Raw genomic sequence first — 24,174 nt, forward strand, 5'->3', positions numbered from 1 at the left:
AGCAAGACGTGCACCAACAATTTGTCCTCTTTTGAACTCTGGTATGTCACCCATAATGTTGTGTGCATTTCAATATTTTGAGCAAAACTGTGCTCTTACCCTGCTAATTGAACCTTCACACTCTGCTCTTACTGGTGCAATGTGCAATCAATGAAGACTGGCTACCAGGCTGGTCCAATTTAGCCATGAAACCTCCCACACTAAAATGACAGGTGTTTCAGTTTCATTGTCCAACCCCTGTAGTTGTCTTCATATTTGCTGTGTACCTATGAGTGTCCCACTGCAAATGTACGAAAATTTGTTTGTAATTGTTCCAGGTAGTATTCTCTTTCATTGGTAAATGTTGGGGCTGCACAGTGGCACAGTTGGTGGCACCGTTGCCTGGGTTTGACTCCTGGCCGGGGGTCTTTCTGCATGGAGTTTGCATGGTCTCCCCATCCATGCATGGGTTCTCTCCGGGTACTACGGCTTCCTCCCACAGTCCAAAAATATGACTGTTAGGTTAATTGGTCTCTATAAATTGCCCTTTGGTATGATTGAGTGTGTGCATGGTTGTTTGACCTGTCTGTGTGATTGATTGTAGAAAATGAATGAATGGGTGGATGGATGGTAACTGTTGACCAAACTTAAACTGCTCTATCATTGCCAATAGTTGATGTATCCAGTTAAAGTGAGAATAATGTCATAAAACCAGTAATATTGAATTAATTTGCTATTTTGTTGCATTGGGCAAGAGGTGGGTACACCCTGGACAGGTTGCCAATCCATTGCAATGCAACACAGAGACATACAACCATGCACACATACACTCATACCCAACAGTCAGGTTGCTTGGACTGTTGGTGGTAGCCGGAGTGCACAGAGAAAATGCACACACAGAACATACAAACTCCTCATTCAAACCCAGGACCTTCTTACTGCAAGGCATCAGTGGTACCAGTATCATCACTTTGAAGTCCCTTCATTGTCGTCATCATAACCATCTAAGTTTGCACAGTGCAAACAAAGGCTGTATGTAGAATGATCCCCCATTCACTCACTGCATTGCACCTAATTGTTTATTTTGTAAATTAGAGGGATCTTTGATTACTCCTCGACCTTGAAGATATTTTCCATTTACTGGTAGAGTCCAGATGTTTATTCAAAATGTGCTGATATTTCACAGGATTTGTGTTGTCAGGCCCTTGAAAGAGAAAAAAATCCTAAAGCATCACAGAACCCCCTCTGTACTTACCAGTAATATCTTGAATCTCAATCTTGGTCTCCTCTAACTAAAGCACATAATCTGAGTAAAAGTCCCGGTATCATTTAACAAACTCAGTGGTGAGACAAGAAAAACATTTCTCTGACATACCTCCCAAGCAATCAGTTAGCTGTATTTAGTAGATGGTGTTTAATTGTTGCTTTATAGACTTGCTGTCTCTAAGATGTCACTATTTGCTGTAGTTCTCTAACAGCGAGCTTTGGAAAAGATTGTTGTTTTTTTTTTCTTGCCATCATTACCATCCTCCTCGCGATGCCTGCTGGCAAGATAAACGTGTGTCCTTGTTCAGCCTTGTCTCAATTCCAGTAGTTTGAAACTTTTTCATTATTGTTCTCATTTTATATATGAGCAAAATTAGGTGAGCAGCTATCTTCTTACATAAATGGCATGTTTTCTTGTCTTTCACATTTTGAAGAGTTCCAGTAAGAGATAGGCATCTGTGTCAGGTGATATTACTGCCCCAGGAACACAGGTCCTGGATTACTAATTAAAAGATCTGTGATAAATTACAATCAAAAAAGCTTCTGTTGTATTTGTTTTGTAGGAACTGTTATAGAAAGCATTTGGTGTGGTATTGCTGATTTTGTTGAAAATATTTCCTAATGTGTTTTTTTTTCTCGACTAAATATGCTGCTGAAATAAAAAAAATAAAAAATGTATTGTAGGTTTTTCACATATTAATTGTGATGGGCGCTATATTGTGAAAATTACCAAATCCTCCTTCTTTCTTAAGTGTAAACCATCTTTACAATAAATATATTTTTGTTACTTTCTGTCTCTTTAAAGCTTTTTTACAGGCAAAGCGAAGATGTACACAAAACCAGTAACATAAATGGTTTATGCTTAGACAAGAATGGACATTTTAAACCCTGTGTCTTTTTTCCTTGCTGCTTTTCCCCACCTCCTCCCATTTTTGGGTGTAGAGTTTCTTGCTGAAGGATTAGCAGAATAACTTTAAGGACAAGGCTTGATTGTTGTCAGGGTGTCTGCAGTGTGTGGCTGTCGTAGGTAGTGAGCGTGAATTTGAAGCTAGTCATGTGTGAGGTCTGGCGTGCCTGTCAACACACACTGAGTAAGTGAGCTAATAAGAGCTGGTATGCCTCTGAATTAGGCCGATAAGAGGATTAGTGTATCAGTACATCAAAGGATTTTCCTGCAACACTCTGATCACCTGAAATACTCTACGTATTGTTACCGTCAAGGTCAAGACAGGTCATACCCACGAGGCATGCAGCGAGTAGTAAGCAGTTTCCACACTCTTCTTCTTTAGAGGTACAGTAAAAAACTGTGACAAACATAATCTGGGTTAAAATAAAGGCAGTTTTCAAATGTTTCATTAAATATTGAAAAAAACATACCAAACCAACCTACTATGTAAGAAAAGTAATTCACTCCCAAGCCTAATGGCTGGTTGTGGAACCCTAGGTGGTAACAACAGCATATGTGATAGGTGGCAAAGAGGGTTTAACATCACTGGGAGGGAATTCTGGCCCACTCTTGTTTTCAGAATTGTTTTAATTTAGACACATTGGAGGGTTTTCAAGAATGAAAGGCCTGTTTAGATTCATGTCGGAGCCTCTAATTTTGATTTACAACCCCAGTTCCGATAAAGTTGGGATATTATGTAAAACGTAAATAAAAACAGAACACAACGATTTGCAACATACACTCCCCGGCCACTTTATTAGGTACACCTTGCTAGTACCGGGTTGGACCCCCTTTTTCCTTCAGAACTGCCTTAATCCTTCGTGGTATAGATTAAACAAGGTACTGGAAACATTCCTCAGAGAGTTTGGTCCATATTGACACGATAGCATCACACAGATGCTGCAGATTTGTCGGCTGCACATCCATGATGGGAATCTCCCGTTCCACCACATCCCAGAGATGCTCTATTGGATTGAGATCTGGTGACTGTGGAGGCCATTTGAGTCCAGTGAACTCATTGTCATGTTCAAGAAACCAGTCTGAGATGATTCATGCTTTATGACATGGCGCGTTATCCTGCTGGAAGTAACCATCAGAAGATGGATACACTGTGGTCATAAAGGGATGGACATGGTCAGCAACAATACTCAGGTAGGCTGTGGCGTTGACACGATGCTCAATTGATACTAAGAGGCCCAAAGTGTGCCAAGAAAATATCCCCCACACCATTACACCACCATCGTTGATACAAGGCAGGATGGATCCGTGCTTTCATGTTGTTGATGCCAAATTCTGACCCTGCTAGCTGAATGCAGAAATCGAGACTCATCAGACCAGGCTACGTTTTTCCAATCTTCTATTGTCCAATTTTGGTGAGCCTCAGTTTCCTGTTCTTAGCTAACAGGAGTGGCACCCGGTGTGGTCTTCTGCTGCTGTAGCCCATCCGCCTCAAGGTTCAACGTGTTGTGTGTTCAGAGATGCTCTTCTGCATGCCTTGGTTGTAATGAGTGGTTATTTGAGTTACTGTTGCCTTTCTATCAGCTCGAACCAGTCTGGCCATTCTCCTCTGACCTCTGGCATCAGCAAGGCATTTGCGCCCACAGAATTGCCGCTCACTAGATATTTTCTCTTTTTCGGACCATTCTCTGTAAACCTTAGAGATGGTAGTGTGTGAAAATCCCAGTAGATCAGCAGTGTCTGAAATACTCAGTCCAACCATCAACAATGCCACGTTCAAAGTCATTTAAATCCCCTTTCTTCCCCATTCTGATGCTCGGTTTGAACTGCAGCAGATCGTCTTGACCATGTCTACATGCCTAAATGCATTGAGTTGCTGCCATGTGATTGGCTGATTAGAAATTTGCATTAATTAGCATTTGGACAGGTGTACCTAATAAAGTGGCTGGTGAGTGTATATGCAATTGAACACACAACAAAGACAAGATATTTTTGTTGAAACTAATAAACAAAAAAACTTTTTTTTTGTTTTTTTGAAAGTATTCACTTATTGTGAATTTGAAGCTTGCAACATGTTCCAACAAAGCTGGGACAGGGGCATGTTTACCACTGTGTTACATTGCCTTTTATTTTAACAACACTTTTGGGAACTGAGGACATTAATTGTTGAAACTTTGTAGGTAGAATATTCTTTCACCTTCTTGCTTGATGAACAGCTTCAGCTCAGCAGTCTGGGGTCTCTGTTGTCGTTTTTTGCACATCATAATGACCCACACATTTTCAGTAAGAGACAGGTCTGGACTGCAGGCAGGCCAGTCTAGTACATGCACTCTTTCACTGTGAAGCCACACTGTTGGAACAGATGCAGAATGTGGCTTGGCATTGTCTTGCGGAAATAAGCGGAGACGTCCCTGAAAAAGACGTTGCTTGGAAGGCAGCAAATGTTGCTCTGAAACCGGTATCAACTTTGCGCTCATAATAACTCGGTTAGTCATTTTTCTCATGGCCCGGAGGAGACGATGTCCATGACTTTCAAAAACAATTTGGACTCATCAGACCACAGCACACTTTTCCACTTTCTTTAGTCCATCTCAGTGAGCTCGGGGCCTTGGGCCCAGAGACGCGTGGGATTTCTGGGTGTTGTTGATATATGGCATTGGCTTTGCATGGTAGAGTTTTAATTTGCACTTATAGATGTAGTGATGAACTGTGTTAACTGAAGTTAAATGTTTTTTGTAAGTGTTCCTGAGCCCACGTGGTAATATCTGTTACAGAATGATGCCAGTTTGTAATGCAGTGCCTCCTGTGGGATCAAAGGTCACGAGCATTCAACGTTGGTTTTCAGCCTTGCTGCTTATGTGCAGAGATTTCTTCAGATTCTCTGAATCCTTTGATTGTCTTTTGAGCCCGTGTCCTAGCTTTTTTTGGAACGTGTAGCAAGCATCAAATTCAAAATGAATATTTACCAAAAAATACAGTTTATCAGTTTGAACATTAAATATTTACTCCTTATAGTGTATTGCAATTCGGTTGAACATCTTTTGCAAATCATTGTATTCTACGTTCATTTACATTTTACACAACATCCCAAATTTATTGGAATTGTGGTTGTAAGTCTGGGCTTTGACTAGGCCAATCCAAAGCTTTAACTTTTTGTTTTGTTTTTGACCCAGTCAGAAGTAGACTTCCTGGTGTGCTTTAGATCATTTCCTCATGCATAACCATAGTGCATTTGAGTTTAAGGTCACAAACTTAAGGGAGAATATATTGTTTAAGGATTTTCTGATAGACATAGAAATTGTGATCCCATCAATTACAGCAACCCGTCCAGTTCCTCAAGATTTGATACGATGTTCTTTTCTGAAATGCTTTGTTAGTTTTATGCCATATATAAGGGGATGCAAATGTACTCTGGATTTCAAGGATGTGTTTTGAGAAACGAGAGGCCCATGTTATTTGTAGTCAGCAGTGGTTTTCACCTTGAACTTTTGTTAGTGAATCATGAACACTGACCTTAACTGAGGCACATAAGGTCTGCATTGCATTGCATTAGATGTTGTCTAGTGTTGTTCGTTTGTGATGCCAATGAGCTCTTGTAGAAACTTTGGTCGGCGTTCACTCCTGGAAGGTTTACCGCAGTTTTATGTTTTCTCCATTTCTGGTTTACTCTCATTGTGGTTTGTAGAATGGGTCTGTAACTCTTTCTAGACTGATAGATGTCACTGACTTTATTTCTCATCTGTTCTTGAACTTCTTTAGATAAAGCCAATGATATGCTACTCTTTCCGACCTTATAGCCTACTTCATGTTGTCAGATAGATTCAATCTAAGTGAATTCTTGATTCTTCAATTTTGGCAGAGGAAACTGAAGTAAAAATGTAGTTAAAGTGAATTTATTACTCACCAAAAGGCCCATGTCGGTTTGGATAACCTTCTCCCCTGACATCATCATTTTAAACAACTTTTTTTATTTACTCAAGCTATGTTTGATACACATTTTTTGATGATTTGCAACATTTAAATGTCTCAAAGAAATAAAAATAGAAGAAATCTGTAAGGGGAGTAATCCTAGGTTCCCAAATTGATGATGATAAATTATAAAGTTTTCTGTGTAACCAAAATAGGTTATTTGAATCTCATCTGTGCGCCATTGTAGTTCATCCTGACTCACATCTCAGATTGCACTGTAGCAACATCTTCTTGTTTAACCTACAAACTAAGCAAAGTGAATGCAGAAGGGTTCACTATGATGCTCATGCTCAAATATCCAAGTGTTACTGTTGACGGGGTGATGTTGCCATGCAGGGTGGAGATTAGTCTGAAAAAACAAATGCAAGATGAGGTGTGTTACTGGGAATAAGTGAATGCTTTAAGCAGTTTTTCAGGTGCTTGTTGTGAGATTTTTCTTGTCAGAAACTACTCAGTTCAGAGATATCATAGTAGATGAACAACTGAAGAGTGATCCGTGTCACAGGTCTTCCCAGGTCCTTCCTGGAGTCAATATTAGATTGAGTCTAGCAGTGTGCAAATTAATCTCAGCATAAATATGGCTGATCTGTGAAGGTTTCAGAGGTTTGTTAGAGGACTTTACCAGACAAACATCACCAGAACCAAGGAACACAGGTCAGGAATCAAGTTTTGGAGAAGTTAAAAGTAGGGATAGGTTGTTCAAAAACATCCCAAGCTTTGAACAGCTTACAAAGTACTTTTAAATCCAGCACCTGAAAATGGAAAGAAAACCTGGAAAGTCACCAAGAGACAGCCGTCCACCTAAACTTGCAAGCCAGTCAAGAAGAGTATTAGTGACCAGAAGGCCAGTTGTGTCGCTGGAGGAGGTTGGGGCCTTTATGGAAGAGTGACAAGGAGAAAGCCATTGTTAAAAGGAAGAAATAAGAAGTCCTGTTTGTAGATTGCCACTAGCAACTCCCTACTGCAAAAAAACATGGTGATGGTAGCATCATGCTGTGGGGATGTACAGGATACCCGGTCAGAGTTGAAGGGAACATGGATAAGGATAGGTACTGGGCAATCCTGGAAAAAAAAACCTGACTTTAAATTCAATCTTTACAGATACTGAGTTCAGGCTGACTGAACTTTTTTTTGCAGATTGTATGTATACATACATGTATGCAACAAAATGTATGCTAAAATCACACACACATTACATCAGGTCCACATGATTAGAACATCATCATTCAGCATTTTAAAAGGTTTAAACCTTGATTAGTGTGATGTGCTCCTGGCTGCTGGAGAGTCAAACACCAAGGGAAGATAAAAAGAACAGTCCAAGGCCTTCAGGAAGAAGATTGATGCAGTTCATAAGTCTGCTAGAAGGTTTTGAGTTTCGAGATGAGTAATTATCAATGTACAGAAAATAATCTACAAGCAGAAACAATTCAACACAACTGCTCATATGCCTCGGCTTTTACATCCAAGCAGGCTTCTGTATGCTGAGGACGTACTTCAGCTGTTGTGTTTAATGTCTCCAAAAACCTTAAAATTTCATCTCTGGTCATAGAGCAGACTCTAGCTAGTATTGATGTTAAAGTGCATGTCTGCACAATCAGACAGAGGCTGCTCACCTTTGCTCTAAGAAAAACATGAAGGCTACCATGGACTAAAGTTTGCCTGAGAGAATGTAGATCAGGACTTCTGGAATAATCTACTCAAGACAGGCGAGTCTAAAGTAGATTTTTTGGACACTAGAACAAAGAACATGTTTGGCTTAAACCAAATAAAGAACCTCAGAACATCTGTGAAGCGTGGAGGTGGAAGACCATGAATCCACCACATATCCACCAAAACAGACCCCTTCCCAGCTGAAAGCGAGCAGTGAAGGAAACTTACCCCAGACCAATGTCAGAGACAAGTTATTTCAGTCAAATTGGGTAGGGCTAGTGATGAGGTAGGGTTGCCCAAAACTCTTCAACTTGAAAACACATTTTGGTTGATAGATTTTGTTAAGTGACTAAAACAAGTTTAACTGTTGTTGTTTAATGCAATTAAATCAGATTCTTTTACAAATTAGTAAGATTAGACATCAATATGTGAACATTCCCTAATAAGGAACAGAATACTTGATTTTTATTCACATAAATGTACAAGGTGAGAAAAACATTTAATCTTCCATTAATCTGTTAGTAGTTGTTTAGGCCTGAAGCTTTTCGTTTTGTTGGGATTATGATTATGATTTAATTAATGTTTATTGAGAATTATAATTAAAAATCAATTTGAGAAAATTAATTTCTTAACCAAAAATCCTCATTTATGAATCGAAACCAGAGATGTCTTCTGGGGTTGTAATTATGGCTCAAAGCCTTTGATAATTACAATTATTAAATTCTCAGTAATAGTTGATAACTATTATTAGATGTCACTGTTTAATCAACCGTTTCTGCCGAAACGTGGGGCACTTTAACCTTATTTTGACTGACGAATCACTCTTGCACAAAATAAACACAAACGTTTTCTCTTTATCTACGTGAATATTTATTAAATCAACAGTCCTGATACAATTCGCTCTCCGGTTCAATAATCTTCACCTAATCAAACATGCAAAGTTCTACACAAAAGGGGTAAAATATCTAACTAAACAAAATAAAACAGCATTGAGGGTGTATGAGATCAAACCAGCAGTTATGGCAAAAGTGATAATATGAAAAGAGGAATATGGTTTTGAACGGAGTTTTGGGGAGCGGCCCGCCAGAAAGTGTAGCTTAGTTAATACTGTAAGTCATAAAACATCCCCCACCGCTGGGGGACCGCGCACACAAAGGGTTGTAAAACTTTCGGCGGCAACTAATAAGCAGTAAAGTTGAAGACAAAGAAAATGGTGAATTTCACCATGAGGTTATTATTGCAGTTCAGTTTTACGGCGCACCTGAGCTTGCTCTCAGGTGTTAAAACCTTGCAGAAAAAAAAAACACACAGCTGGGGAGCAAATCAAGGTTTCAATAAAACGTTGCATGCACATACAGTTTAGAACACATTAGACTATAAGTGGCGATTTTAAATCGCCTAACGTCCTACTTTATCCTGCCCAGGCTATTTCTAATAAGATGAATTTTACTTGGAGGTTGCCTCCTCTGAGCAGAGGGGTTGAGAGAGAGAGGGGTTGGAGAGTTTCCACATGTCCGAGGATAACTCAGGGAAACACTCCGTTTTCGTCCTTTGTGACCTCCTTGGCAGAAAGGTGAAAAAAATATGACGGATCGTCACTTAGTCGATTGGAACAAAAAAAACAAGGAGGGAAAATTGCATCTCCTTGAAAACTCCCGTGTTTTTATTTTGGCTACGTGTTAAACCCACGTCTTCGATCGGTAAAGTTGAAAACTTACAAGCCTTCTTATTCCTGTAAGCTTAATTCTCTTAGTTTCTCATTGACCAACGAGAAGAATGAATGCTTCAGTTGCGTGGTAACCGCGTCTAGGTCCCAAGCTGAAAGCTTTCATCACCTAACCGAACATGTTCCTAATTTCTTTTAAGAATACAACGCAAAATATGCTGTGCAGGAACTTAAAATACTGAAAGTAGTCAAAAAAAAAAAAGTTAAATAGATTTTCAGAAAGCCTGGGAAAACAAAACCACATTGAAAGAACAGTAATGGAGCTTAACTAGAAACTGAAAGTGACAAGAAGATAAATCTTTGGTCACGATTGCTGTTTAAAAATTATAACTGAAAATCATTAAATATTTATATGGTATAAATATATAATATGTATACCATGTTTCCCAGGCTGTTGATCAAACAGAAGCGCATTCAGTTTAAACAAAAATCCTTGACGCAGACATCAGGGGACGATCTGTTGACCTTTGCTGCAAATGTTCCCCTCTCTCTCCACCCCATTTCCTGTTGGTCAACTTACAAAATAAAGGCCACTGGTGCCACAAAAGTAGAAAAAATAAAAATGTTAATAAATATGTTAGCAATCAGAAGACATTAAATTGTTTTATTAATCTCTGTTCACTTACATCATCCTAGGAGTAAACCCACATACACTTAATAGATCAATAAACTCACTTTAAGTGCAGTCTGTTCTGAGAAACCTTTAAACTTATAGTTTGACATTATAAAAATCTTTGTACAAAAGCTCATTTTGTTATAAAAGGTTACTTGTCTTGCACCCCTCAATTAAAAGTTTATATAAAAAACTCATAATTTTTAATATTATGTCCATCACATTTTAGGGTGCGTATATTATATATACATCACAGTTTTTATACCTTGGATTACTCGTTGAAATCAGCATCAAAAAGGCCCAGTGCTCAAATGTTGGTGCGATTGTAACAGAGTTCTTCTGTTTTCTTAAAAATACGGAAGAAGAAAATAAAAGTGTGGGACGACAACATTTCTCCACACAAATCTTTTAAAATAAATGTAAACAGAAGACCATTGTTTGACATCAGAGTCTAACTTAAAAGAAAAAAAAAACCCCAAAAAAACAATGAGATTTGTCTGAATGCCTCCAACAAGAGAACGCCTGCAGCCCTGAACACACATGAAGGCTGAAACTGTTCAATAGCTATTGTTTCCGTGCTCGCATAGTTTTCCCTGGTCCGCCCCGCATCCACTTCCTGTCAGTAAGCCTGTACAAGCACACTGCTGTATGAATCCGTTAATATAATACAACCGAGCTTCTGTGTCAGCACTGCTTCCCAAACATGGTGCATTAAATGATCACACTGCTGACAAACATCACTGCCCAGCTTAATAATAGGTGCACCAGTGAGTTTAATAGGTTCATCTCACACTTGAGAACCAGAACTTCCAAAAGACGTTCTGACCGCACATTTTGATCATTTGGTCGCAGGAATAGAGAGGCCAACAGCAGCAACAACTACAATAAAAGATTCAGATCCATCCTTAAAATGAAAATTAGAGACATATTTACTAAAGAGGCTTGAACGTTGCAACTTCAGTCCTTTAGTCTTTATAGTCCATAGAGACATTTTAGCGCCCTCCTGTGTTCAAACACAGAAGAGCAGGTTCATGAGGTTGGGACCCGGAGCACCAAACCCTTCTTTTGGTCATGAATTAATCTGGGGAAATGAAACAGACAGTTTTTCAGATAATATGTCCACTAATTGAAGCTTGTACATTCCCAAGATCAAAAAAAAAAAAGACGAATGTTTTGTGTGTATAAGCAGCCGTGTGTGTGTGTGTGTGTGTGTGTGTGCAGTGAGTTTAAAGGTGTATGTACAGCAAAGTCTGAGCCAAGCTCCGCTTTTCCTTTAAGGTCCTCTGTGTGGCATTATCCCAGCAGGACCCTTTGGAGGCGGTCCGCGGGCACGCTGTTCTCTTCCTCAGACTCAGCGTCGCTCTGAGGGTTGGAGCTGCAGGGGGATGTGCACTCGGGGGAGCACAGGTAGTGCATGAGAGGCAGCCGGTACTTTCCACAGAAGTCGATGAATTTGATCTGTCGCACGCATGAATCAAAGTAAACGCCTGGAGAGAGACAACAACAGAGTCAAATATATGCGATACTAAAGTACACGGTGCATCAAAGCTTTCTGCAGTTCAAGGTTCAAACTTCGCCTTTAACTTCTAGACACAAATTCTTAGATTGTTAAGCAGGTTTTAGAACCTTCTGGACATTCGAGTATAAATTATTAACCTTTATTTGCTTGAACTGTAATTGTGTCTTATCTGCAGGTGCCACAAATCATACAACAAAAACAATGCTGAAACCAGCTTCCTGTTTACTGGATCTGGACCAGTATAGGTCTGTAAATACGTTTGCTTCAAGTAAGATCTACAACTCTTGTAAGGATCTGTTTGTGAACATTGGTACGATGAGGTTTGTAGCAAATACTCCAAAATAGCAGTTTAAATGCTTTGTTTGGCATTTTAGATCCAGTTAAAGAGCAACGGGTCCAGTTCAACCTGGATTTTTGGTCAAAAGTCCAAATAAGTACCGAAAACTGTCTTTGATTTTTTTTTTCAGTGAGTCAAAAACCAAAATACTGGGGAATAAAATGTTAAATTCTGATGTGGCGAACAAAAGATAGTCTGTTCAATATAGATCATTGTAACACTCACTACATTCATTAAGCATCATTAGATTGTTACTCTTTAGAAAAAAGCAAAGGGAAACAAGTCTGGAAAAACTGATATTTTTCCAATCTTAATAAAAAATTTCCAGACCTGGAAAATGCCAAACGCACATTCCAGACTTTTCAAAACTGAACTCTGATATCAATGAGTTCAAAGCCTTAAAATAAAACATATCTTTTATTGCACTAGCATTCCATCACAGTTTTACAAAAATCCAACCTTTCATTTTAGTACTTTTATTCAGCCGGGGGAAGAAATCCCAATAAAGGACATTTTCAAAAGAAAATCAAAAATGCCACAATTATTTGCACCTTCGACATTTCCAACAAAAGAAAACAATTTGAAACAATATTTTATATATACTTAACTTTAAGTTGATCAGAGTTTCTAGGAACTTTCAATTTGTAATTTTTGACTTTGTTCCTAGGCTATAAATATAAAATGAAGCAGAGGTTTATTACTCCTAGCCCCCCTTCAAAATGGGAAAGACAAAAGAACATGGCGTTCAACTTTGGATGATGGCCCGAGTTTATTCTGTGCCAGAGTAGGGAGGATTTTAAGGGAGGAAAAAGAAAATCTCAGAGCTGGAGCAAAGAGGGGCATCTAGTGGTCAGCAAGTCTCCATGACGACTATCTAGATACCAACTAGATGCTTAGAAGGCAAGTCAACAAAACCCCTTTTTGTCTCTAAACGTATGAGGTATTTAAAACGTTAGTAGGGTTAAAATTAAAACTATGTGCTTTGGCTAGATGGCACTAAGATTATGCTTTTCTGTAAAAAACACTCCATGTATGTCTGGCACAAAACAAAGGATTGAAAAGTACTTTGCGCCCTTGTTAAGTAAGGAAGAGGACGTGTGATGCTGTGGGTCTGTTTCTCTTCCAAGGCTTTGGGAAACTTGTTTAACTGCAAGGCATCATGGTTTCATTGAAATACTAGGAAATAATAAATATGATATGACTCAAGGTCCATCTCTACATGCCAAAAGCCTGTGATATGTTAGGAGAAGACTGGTGTCTTAGCAAAATGGAGTTTTTCAACGTATTGACAGCAGGGGGCAGTAAGTGTATCATGTTTGATTTTCTTAAAAATAACAACTGTTACTTCACATGGGATGTTTGGAATTACAATAATTCACAAATTAAACACTAATCAACTAATCTTTTAAAAGAAGATTTTGTTATAAAATGTTAAAAATAAAAACTATTTCTGAAGTCATACCAGCACATTTGGGATTGGGGCACTTGCTGGCAAGGTCCAAGTAGCGCACCAGGTTGTAAGGCATGTCGTATGGACAGTAAGGAATATTTCTGCTTTTAACGGTACGTCCTGCCAGCTCCAGCAGCGAAGGAGGGTCGTAAATCATCTCTTTGACGAAGCGCACCACCAGTGGGTTGCCTCTAAGACTGAGCTCCTCCAGGTGCACCAGGCTGAGGATCTCCCTCGGCAGGTAGGTGAGCAGGTTGTTGTGGAGACTTAAAGACCGCAGCGAGTGGAGCCTGGAAAAAACACAGGGAGCCACGAGATTTCATCCACATAGTCCAACCACTGGAAAGGGCATATATAGGATAAATTATTCCAAAGATCAGGTGGAAGCTGTTAGGATGCTTTAGATCTGCTGATAATACCTGGCGAGCTGCGGAGGCACACTTTGGATACGGTTGTCACATAACACCAGGTAGGTGAGGTAGGGCAGGTGTGCCAGTTCAGGAGGAATGTCTGAGATGAGGTTTCCACCCAAATACAACATTTCCAAACTAAAAACAACACATAAGTAACAGAGCAGTTATTACTGAGAAGAGATAAATTAATCCTTTGACTTAAGTTAAACTTGGAGCAACAGTTCTTTTCATTGTCTTCAAGGAAAATAGCCTATCTTTTACATTTTTTTAAATTAGGAAATAGTCAAAGTAAACCTACCCAGAGGTCCAAGATCTTTATTACTTAAAATGTAGAATGTGAGTTTTCCCAAATCAGTTTATTTTTAAGATTCCCACTTTCACCATCTGGTAGGAAATTTAGCATTAAAAAAAAAACTAAAGTTAATGGCATTAAATTTGAACTGCATTAACATTCCACTAGGGGGAGCCAAAGACGCATGAATTCATGCGTCAGGACAGGCATGGATGAAGTTTCCTTTCAACCTCCAGGCTTAGAAAAACGAAAAATGTGAAGGAACAGAAAGAGAAAATGAGTAATAGGTGCTTTCTCTTAAGATACAGTGATCCGAGTGTTAAACTACTATGAAGAAGACATTTGGCATTGCACTCAGTAATGATAACTCACTGTCCAATCAGCAAACAACTTACTGCTTTGACTGAACTGGCGATAAGGTTTACCGTCGTTGTTTTGTGATCCTTAGTGCATCTTTCTCTAATTGCTCCCTAGGTTAGCCTGAAGGACACATATTTACAACACTGGCATCATCATGATCAGGACAAACCTAATGGCGGCTGCTTTCAAACTGCTTTCAGCTTTCCAGACATCTTTCTGCTATCATTTGTAATCCTGACTTTGTGCTCCGGTCCACAAAATAAATCTAAAGCAATTATGACGAGTTACGGTTGTAAATAATTACCCATTTCTCTTACTATGACACAATCTTATTATTATTTGGTTATTGGAGGTATAGAATACATTTGTGTGTAATTAGGAGAAACATGTTGAGAACTATGGATGGACTAGTCAGCAAAAGTAAACGGCCAGACCATCTGCCTGCTGGAACTGATGACACAGCACGTGCTAGTGAGGAGGCCATTATGCTGTCCTGGAGGCAGAGCAGCGAACAAGCCCCCGTTCTGTCACAGCAAAGAGACATTCAGGGTCTGCTTGCTGCCCGCAGAGATGCGGAGACACACATTATCCCACTAAGCTGAACACTAGTTGGCTTTGCTGCAGTAGAAGCGCAACCAACCGGCAATAAATACTCCTTAAACATTCAGAGGTAAGCTTAAAACCACCTTTACTGCAACATTTATACAAGAAACAAAGATGGGGGTTTCATTTATAATCCAGAACTCATTGAGGGCTCTACAAATAGTTTACAATGTCATACAAAATGTTTGCTGTACATACATAAATATACAACAAAAAGCTGCGTCTACACGTAAATGTCACGTAATAATGAAGGGTGCCGTTGTTGTGTTGGACAGATATTTCACCAAAACAGAACTTACTGTAAAAATCTCTCAAAGCACTGGTTGGAGTGTAATAATCATTGGCTAATATGTTCCAAGTATTACGAACTTGTGCTTTAGATGCTAATGTAATGTTTAGCCCGTTGGAGAGAGTCTCACAGCAGCAGACGCTCAAAATGGATGCTGATAATGGCCCAAAATGCTGAAGGTCACAGAGTGATGAAAACATAGATAAGAAAGAGAGGAAAGAAAAAAATAGGCATAAATCGCAACTGATATCACCGTCGCAAGATTTACTAATATCATGCAGCCCTAAACTGGAGATCAGAAATCTGCCACAAAACTCTGGTTGGTGAAAAACTTGGGTCAGAAATCTGTGAATTAGACTTTTATCTGTCAAGGTTCGTAAGGTCGGAAAACTTAGATCAGACAATAAACCTGTCCAGTATTTAGATCCTGTTTCTATTTCCTGGAGCCCAAACATCCTGCGAGCCAACTCAAATTATCACTGTGAATGTGATAGTGGCCCCATATAACTCGACTGCTGAGTAATCATATAAAAAGGGTAAAAACCACAGGGTCAGCAGTATAAAAGGTTTATACCGACCAATACACCTATAGCATATCAAAAAAGATGTCACGGCTTAGATTAGAGGTCAACTTGCCCTCTTTATCCTCCACGTGACTGATAAAATAGTTTGGAGGTTTGATCTTTGTTCTGATGTTGAATCACTGACCCTATGTTAAACTCAACACAGGATAAGATAGAAACCATCTCGTGACTGGCTGAAATCAACATCTTCAAACACAGACCGAAAACGCAACCAAGCTTCAGAGGTTTTGATGATTTCTTGTTATGAGTCATGTTATGTCTTCAATGTGAACATATGACTTACAAATGTGCCGGTCTATTTTCTGCACATCTGCCCTTTTCTCACATTTTTTGTTATTAATTAATGTAGATTTTTGATGACACTGTTTTCCCCCTTTAATACAAGAAAGTATTAAATCCTATGACCCCAGAATACCGTCAGGGTTACTGGGACAGCACAATTACCCTGAACATATAACCAGTCATAATGCTCACTAGAGGTAGGAGATAAAATCTATTTTTGGATGCATCGAGATGTAGACACGGATGATTCGGAATATTACTTATACAAAACTATTACTTACAAAACTTATATTAATATTAATGTATGACTTAATTTTGACGGAACTCTGAAGAGCGTAACCGTGGCACCCGGACAGTTTATGGTGAGCACATTATACCACATCCTGCACAGTCTGAACCAAACAGAACATAACTTGGACAAGAGCCACGCCATAGTAACTCCGAGTTAAACTAAAACGGAACATATGTTAAAACGTGACTAACACGAGGAACCGTATTACATCCGGAGGTGAAGTAAAACAGCTGATATTTCCTGCTGCCATGAACCGGAGCACCATCGAGCCACGTCAGAGCTCCCAAAACCGCGAAGCCAATTTCAGTTTTCATCACAACTGTTACCATGAAGCATCTGTAACCATCCACAGTGGTCAACTGAATGGTCAGCTATTGCCACACAATCTTATGTCATAGTGACCGTGCAGTTTAAAACAGTAAATATCAGCCAAGTCACATAAATATATTGTTAAATCCAGAGGTGTTATTGCATGAAAGGCCCCCTGGGCAAGCCTATCCTACTGCTACTTGTTTAGGGTGCAAATTTTATTTATTTTAAATATGGTGCTCATACACCCCACCTTCTAGTACCACCCTGGGCAACTGCTCACGCAAGCCGTATCAAAACCTGTCACTGGTTAAAACTCCAGCATGTGACGCAGCATTACCTGATAACAAAGGGACTGTTATCAGTTAATGCTGCCAGTTTCATTAAGTATGTCAAGCTGACTCGTGAAACAACTGGACCTGTGTGGGGAAAGTGGGTTTACAACACTTTAAATGACACAGCTTGTGATGGATGAATCAAAGCAGATGCAGCATACGGTCGACTTTGATATATAAAGGCTGAGGGCGGAAAAAACAGAAACCTAAGCAAAACACATTCAACGACTTTATGTACTTTTGCCTTGTACCAAAACACATCACACGGCAGATAAGTGAGCAAGAATCGGTTCGGTTCAGAATGTTCTGCTGTGTAGTCAATAGATTTAAGTGGAGCTAAATTAACCTATTTTCCTGAGTGGTTCTGAATAGTGAGTTTTTAAGTAGAACTACTAATCCAAGTATTTTTAACTTCTCTTTTTATTTTGTTGACTTATTGGGATTTCACTCCTTCTATGCTAACTGGGACGTTACGCGACAAACAAATGAGCTGAAATGTCTGTTAGTCTTTAAAATCTGCCATACAGAAAGTTCTGCTGAAAATATTTTGCCCTGAAAGCACTGAGGATCTGCCAAAAGAGCGAAGGGCTGATGTGAATCAACCCAGATGGGGAGCTGACTGAACCCTGTGACCCCAATACAATCTATTATTCTATGCATGAATGGGGCCTCTTCTCCCTTAATGAGAACCCAACCCAACAGCAGAGCAGCTCACAGGCGTTAAAAACACTAACAAGTTTCGACCTTAACTGTGTTTTTATAGCGGTGTCATCATGTTTGAAATTTGCCATGTCACAAATAATCTTACAAGACTGAGACGCTGAAAACGTTCCATTTACAAACACTCTGACCTGAGCTCTTCATGTTTTGCTAAATAAGTGAGCTGACCTCTGTACTTCCCTCATTATTTAGATCTTTGTGCTAATCAATACCATCTCCTTATGGCTTGTGTAGAGCAAATACAATTTAAAATTGTTCTTGGTTATAACAGGAAACAAATAATAGTTCTGAAAGGTCAAATTTCTATGCAAATATACTTAGATGATGGGGAGTAAATCTATGATGAGTTAATCTCAGGTAAATTAAGTCGATGAGAATCTGAGCTCTGGCAATGGCACAGGGGGATATTGGGAAAACAGGATTCTCTATTTTAATATAAAATGGCTTTTAAGCAGAGCCCGCACACAGAGTTCATGGTCAGTATAACTTTATCGGCTGTTTAGCTTTGCTTCAGGTAATTACAGCATACTTCAATAGCCCTGCATAATGAATGGCCTCAATGATTATTTGTTCAAAATTGTTTTATTTTATTTAATAAAAACATTTAGTATTAGATGCTGAACTACTATTACTAATTAGAAAATCTTGTGATGGTGATACCATTGGTAAATATTACGAAGACGATATTACGTGCAGTACTGGCCTATTTTCTTAATTCCTCTCTTCTTCATCTGTGCTTCCATCATTCTGTGACCTTTAGCATTACTGATGATGTCATTTGGGTGCGGAGTGAACGTCTGCTGCTGTGAGAGTCTGTTCAGCTGGCTAAATATTACATTTGCATGTAGAAGTTTGAATATCTTAGCCAACAATTATTGCACTCCTAATAGGCCTCTCCGATATGGATATTGCAGTTATTGTGATGATAATTTATTCGTGATATATTGTGCTGCCTTAACTACTACAAATACAAAGTAATCTTGAACAACTTGACATATTGGTTGTGTATTTTGTTGAATATAATATCCCAAGTAAGTTTTGTGATTTGTGTTTATGTTCTTAATAAAATTCTATTTAAAAAAAATGTTGTTTTTTTTCGCCTTTTCTTCATTCCCCCCAACCAACGTTCCTCAATGTTTTCTTTGCATTATTTAACACAACATTTTTATTTCTTGCTATAAAATGTTGATCATTTGTCATTTTCCACAAATACATGCTAAAAATAACAAACTTTATTTGGAATCTGCTGGAAATGCTGTCATTTGCTTTGGAAATAAAACAAAAAGGTCCTCTATACTGAAACACATGCCTATAAATAGCCAAATTGGACAAACTGAAATGTTCAAACTTTGTAAGCAATGCCCTATAGAAGCCAAACAATCGAAAGCAACTTTCAACTTTCTGTTCACAATGACTTTCTCAAAATCCGAACAAGTACTTGATTTTGGGGTGCATTTACTGCATGGTCAGATGTCACTTTCATTCATATTCCCCATTTGCATTGATGTCACCACGAGAGGATTGATGGGCTTAGATTTAGAGCTGAAACGACTTGCAAGAGTCCATAACTTCAATGTAAAAGTACAAAACAAGTTGCAGTTGTCATTTCATACATCTATCTCAGGCTGTTGTAAAAATGTGTTCTGATTGGGGACTCTATATAATAATAATAATAAATACTTCTGTGCTAAGTATACCAAGTATAGGGCATATACCTACTATTTTGTACAAATCTGATCTTACTTCCAAGCCATTGCCCCATTAGGTGCGTTTGTGGAACTGCAATTTAATGACTTTAATTTAAAGATTGTATTCTTAATGTCCAACTTTATAAACGTACATGTGATAAGAACATCAGGAACCTTTTTTGGGGGCTTTTCGTTCATGAAAACCTTGAGAACGCAGCCTTACCTGGAATCCAACAGACTGTTGTTGGGATTTCTTGCTAGCAATGTACAATCAGCGTTAACAGGCACTTAAAATACGGGTCACCATGGCAACAGCATGGTTCTGTTGCAGTTAAATCCGACATTAAACTGACTACAATCCCTGTGGATTCTGGGAAGAAACGAGGGCATGAACTGGTTAAACACAGGCTGTAGAGGACTGACACAGCACCATGATCGATTAAAATAAGAAGTTACATAAACCAGTGTTTTGTAAAACAACTAAAATCAAGCTAGTTACCTACCTGGTCAAATATTCTATCTCTGCAGGGATACTTTTCAGCCTGTTTCCGCCGATAGAAAGCGACTGCAGACGCATCAGTTTGGTACACTGGAGCGGGATCTCCTCGAAGCGGTTCCCGCTAAAGTTCAGCACCTCCAGCTGCAGAGAGCCGAACTCCTTGGGCAGCGAGAACTCGTCCAGGCGGTTGTTCTTGGCTAAAAGTGTTTTAAGCTTAGTGAGTCTGGTGATGCCTTCGCAGATGTCCGTCAGCCCGTTGTTGCTAATGTCCAAAATCTCCAGGTTGTAGAATAGGCTGACCGACGAGGGTAGCGAGGAAAGTCGGTTATAGTTTAGGAAGAGCTGCCTGGTGTCACTCTTTCTGTCCCCGCTAATGTTGTCAGCGTTGAAAGTATTCAAACTCAAACGAGAAAAGTCAAGCACACAGTCTCTCGCTGCTGCAGCTGCTGCTCCTTCGTGACTCTCCATTTTGGCTATTTTTGTCGTTATTTTCACTCTGTTCGGACTCTTTCTTCGGGTCTTCTCGCGAAACTGAAGTTAGCTCCTAAAGTTTTGTACTTAAAAAAACGGAAAAGACATTCCTGTCTAAATATGGGTTAGTAGTTTAACACAACTAGGTTCTGTAACCAACATTTAACCACTAAGCGCTACGCACCCCTCCTACAACACTGGCTTCCATTCACTGAAGTTTTACTTCCACGTTTCGAGATTGGCTGATTGCTGATATAAGCCCCGCCCACCAGAGCGCTGATTGGTTAACACTTTCTTGGCAGTCATCTTACAAAACTGATGGAGTACTTCTATACGTTTACCAGATTTACTGCATATTTTATCGATAAATTACAGTTACGCAAAATCACACCGGGATGTGTTACAACTGTGATGATGTTTCATGGTTTTGCAACAGTGGAACAATGCTGGTCGATAATCCGTCACGCCTTGGGCATACCCTCTGGTCATTATGCAACTCTCTTCTATTGCGTTATGCAATGATCTGCACATTGGATCTGCAGAGGAGAAAGATGTATCAGATAATTTAGTCCAAGTTTAACCTTAATATTGTCACAAACATTTAAACAAAAAGACATTGTATTGTAAGTACCATTATATGTTTTTTAAATATAATTTTGGTGTCTTAGCTGATAGAAAAGTATTATTTGGCTTTCTGTGTAAATTGATAAAAGAGGGGTGATTTCTCACCTTCATTTCATCCATCCATCCATCCATCCATCCATCCATCCAACTTTCCATCCATCGTCTTCCTCTTATTTGGGATTGGGTCTGTGAGGGCTACAGGTCCAGGAGGGAAACCCAGACATTCCTCTCCCCAGGCAGCAATATCCTTCAACTCATTCTGGTGGGATCCATCTCTTGAATCTTTTCCGTTGTTATGGAGGAATGTTTACTTTTAGAAATAAAGCGCATCATTTCCAGCCTGACTAAACAAAAAGTATTTTCTATGTACCATTAGCGTCCTTTTTTTCATGAAGAAGTTGAAATGAAAGAAATGAAAATCAGCCTTTCCTACAGACTATGTAGAAAGTCATTGCTCATTTTATGGCATTATTGGTCAAATTTCTTAAAAGCTACTCTGGACTAGCTAAAGAGATGCTACCTAAACCCCCAGTTTAGGTGGTGACCATATGTTGGTATGGTTGCAGTTGTGCCATACTCTTTCTATATTCAGATAATGCTTCATGTGATTTTCATAGCTCATGATGCTGTTTATTCACTAACAAACGTCTGAGGTCATCCCAGTACAGCTGTATTTATACCAACTTCAAATCACACACACATGGGCTCCATTTATTAAGTAGATGACTTATGAAGGCAATTGGTTGCACTGGGTTTTATTTGGGGGTATCAAAGTAAAGAGGGTGCCTCAGATTTTCATGTGTAAAATGTTCAGAAAACCATGCATTGTTTCCTTACTTCATACTGTGCACTATTTTGTGTTGGTTTGTCACATAACATTCTCTAATATTAGAGTGAAATTTGTGGTTCTAATGTAAAAATTACTTCTGCAAGCCATTACATTTACTTCAAACAACACAGGCAGCAAAGAGTAGATTATTTGCCTGTTTTCAGACAACAGAAAGACATTATATCAGGGTTTTTAGCTCAAGCTGCTTTTCATTTAATTTCAGCAATTTTTCTCTTTTTCTTCATTTCACAGTATCTAAGAATAAACTTTTAGCAGATATGAGAAATGAGCTCAAAACAAACAATGGAAGCTGTGCTGTGGTGTAAGGGCTTTATTGGTATACATTCCTTACAGTCTGCACTTGTAGTGGAATAAAAAGATGTAGCTTACACCTAATAATGCACCCTTCACACAATTATTTATCAGACACAGGGTTACAAAGCACTGGTTTTCTGCTAAACATCAGCAGTGCCCACTCATTCTCTTTAGAGGCTGATACTGTTTGCAGGTGTAAGGCACTGATGTGTATTGGTCGACACCTCAATTTAGATACAAATGAACACACAATAAAACCTACAACTTTCAGGTTCACAACATGCACGCAAACACTCAACCACACACACTTTTTATTTGCACCCGGATAACTAGAACGCCTATGCTACTTCAGCTGAGGCTAGTCCTTCGGTTAGTGATTTTGAAAATACAGGTATAGTGTTGTTGCTGGGTCCGGAGTAACGTTTTACCCGGATAACTTTGTACATCATGCATTAAAACACTTCATCAAGGCTTTGGTTTCTGTTTTCACCATGTAACACTCAGATCCGGTCTTCTCGAGGTGCAGCTGGTCTCACAAAAGCCAGTCAAGGAAATGTTTAAAGAACCAAAACAAAAGAAACTCGTCCAAGCATCACATGGTAATAAGGTGGGTTACCAACACAAGCCAATAACACACTGTACACAGAAACAAACTTTTTTTTTTTTTTTTGCTGCAAAACTATGACTTAAAGCATAAAGTCAAACAATCTTCTGCTTTGGGGAAAACTAACGGAAGATCAGAAGAAAAAAGAAGTGCAATGGTTGTAACGGTGGCCTCTTGTGGTATTTCTATGGTGACAAAACTCAAATTGCAAGTAGTTTTACCTTGTTGAAAAAAGTTAAACCAGGTTAAATCCTCATTTCAACAAGTTTAGGTTCCTAACCATACCAACTTCAAAAGCACTGACGTATATATCACAAAACAGTGACAGTTTCTTTCTATTTTAGTAAATGTAAAAAACATATAAAGATAGTAGTAAAAAAAAGCCCCGGGACTAGTGTAGGGGCGCAGTAATACAGTCAAAAGTAACAGCACTGAACAAAAGGCCATCCGTTTCCAGTCAGAATGCCTTTGAATCTAACAAAGAAAACACTTAAAACACTGTAAAAATGTAGAATAATTAACATATCAGGAAACATGAAAAAAAATTCAGCTTGATAAAACTTGTCCACGATGGAAATCAAGTATTAAAGAAGGTTGACACCACTCATCCTCTTCTTATTTTTTTAAGTGTCCTCATTTAGACCTCTTTTTTGCTTGTTTTCATCTTCTCAACGGTTTCCTGCATTTAAAGGCAAAAAGAACGAGGGTGACAAAAAATACATTCAGAACAAAAAAATAAGCAGAATACATATGTGAAGGTTCATTTTTGCATGATGCAGTTCCTGTCAGACGTTTTCATCCATTTATTATGGGCATGGATGTCAAGTAGAAAGCATAAATTGGAATAATTTGAAAAGATTTGAAGGATTTGAATCCACACTTACAGCCCCACTATTATTTGGGATCACTGTCCTGTAAGAACACTTAATTGTGTCCAGGTTTTAAAAAAAATCATGCAAACTGTCCTCAGATGAATGTAAATGTGTAAGAATGTCCAGGGACCAGCTCAGGCCTGCTATGGTCTGGAAACGCCTGGAACATCTCTGTCTTTGTTCACAGTGAAATGAGTTTTACATTTCTAAAACAAAAGATGGAAAGCTGACCAAACAAGAGGCCTGCACTTAACTAAAATGTACAGCTGCCCCACATGGTCAAATCAAATGCCATCTGGGGGAAGTGTTCTGGTCAGATGGAGCAAAAAGCTATTAGGCCAGAATGACCAGAACAATGTTTAGAGGAGTCAATGAGCTGT

The 24,174-nt window shown here is 39.0% G+C and overlaps 2 protein-coding genes across 2 annotated transcripts in view; both read right to left on the minus strand.

Annotated features, from left to right (window-relative positions):
- Positions 1-10,084: 10,084 nt before the first annotated feature.
- Positions 10,085-20,752, minus strand: LOC124871888 (leucine-rich repeat-containing protein 58-like). Its single transcript, XM_047371503.1, has 4 exons — positions 20,084-20,752; positions 13,833-13,961; positions 13,426-13,703; positions 10,085-11,594 (listed from the first exon to the last, which is right to left on the minus strand). Exons 1-4 carry the CDS (start codon positions 20,545-20,547, stop codon positions 11,401-11,403), a joined length of 1,065 nt encoding a protein of 354 aa, XP_047227459.1. The 5' UTR covers positions 20,548-20,752; the 3' UTR covers positions 10,085-11,400.
- Positions 20,753-22,319: 1,567 nt separating this feature from the next.
- Positions 22,320-24,174, minus strand: part of LOC124871534 (follistatin-related protein 1-like) — a 31,778-nt gene continuing 29,923 nt past the window's right edge. The window contains exon 11 of the mRNA XM_047370909.1: positions 22,320-23,601. Coding sequence (XP_047226865.1) covers positions 23,560-23,601 — 42 coding nt within the window. The 3' untranslated portion in view covers positions 22,320-23,559. The remainder of the gene's footprint in view (positions 23,602-24,174) is intronic.

The sequence above is a fragment of the Girardinichthys multiradiatus genome, chromosome 7 (assembly GCF_021462225.1).
Source record: "Girardinichthys multiradiatus isolate DD_20200921_A chromosome 7, DD_fGirMul_XY1, whole genome shotgun sequence".
NCBI classification, from domain to species: Eukaryota; Metazoa; Chordata; class Actinopteri; order Cyprinodontiformes; family Goodeidae; genus Girardinichthys; species Girardinichthys multiradiatus.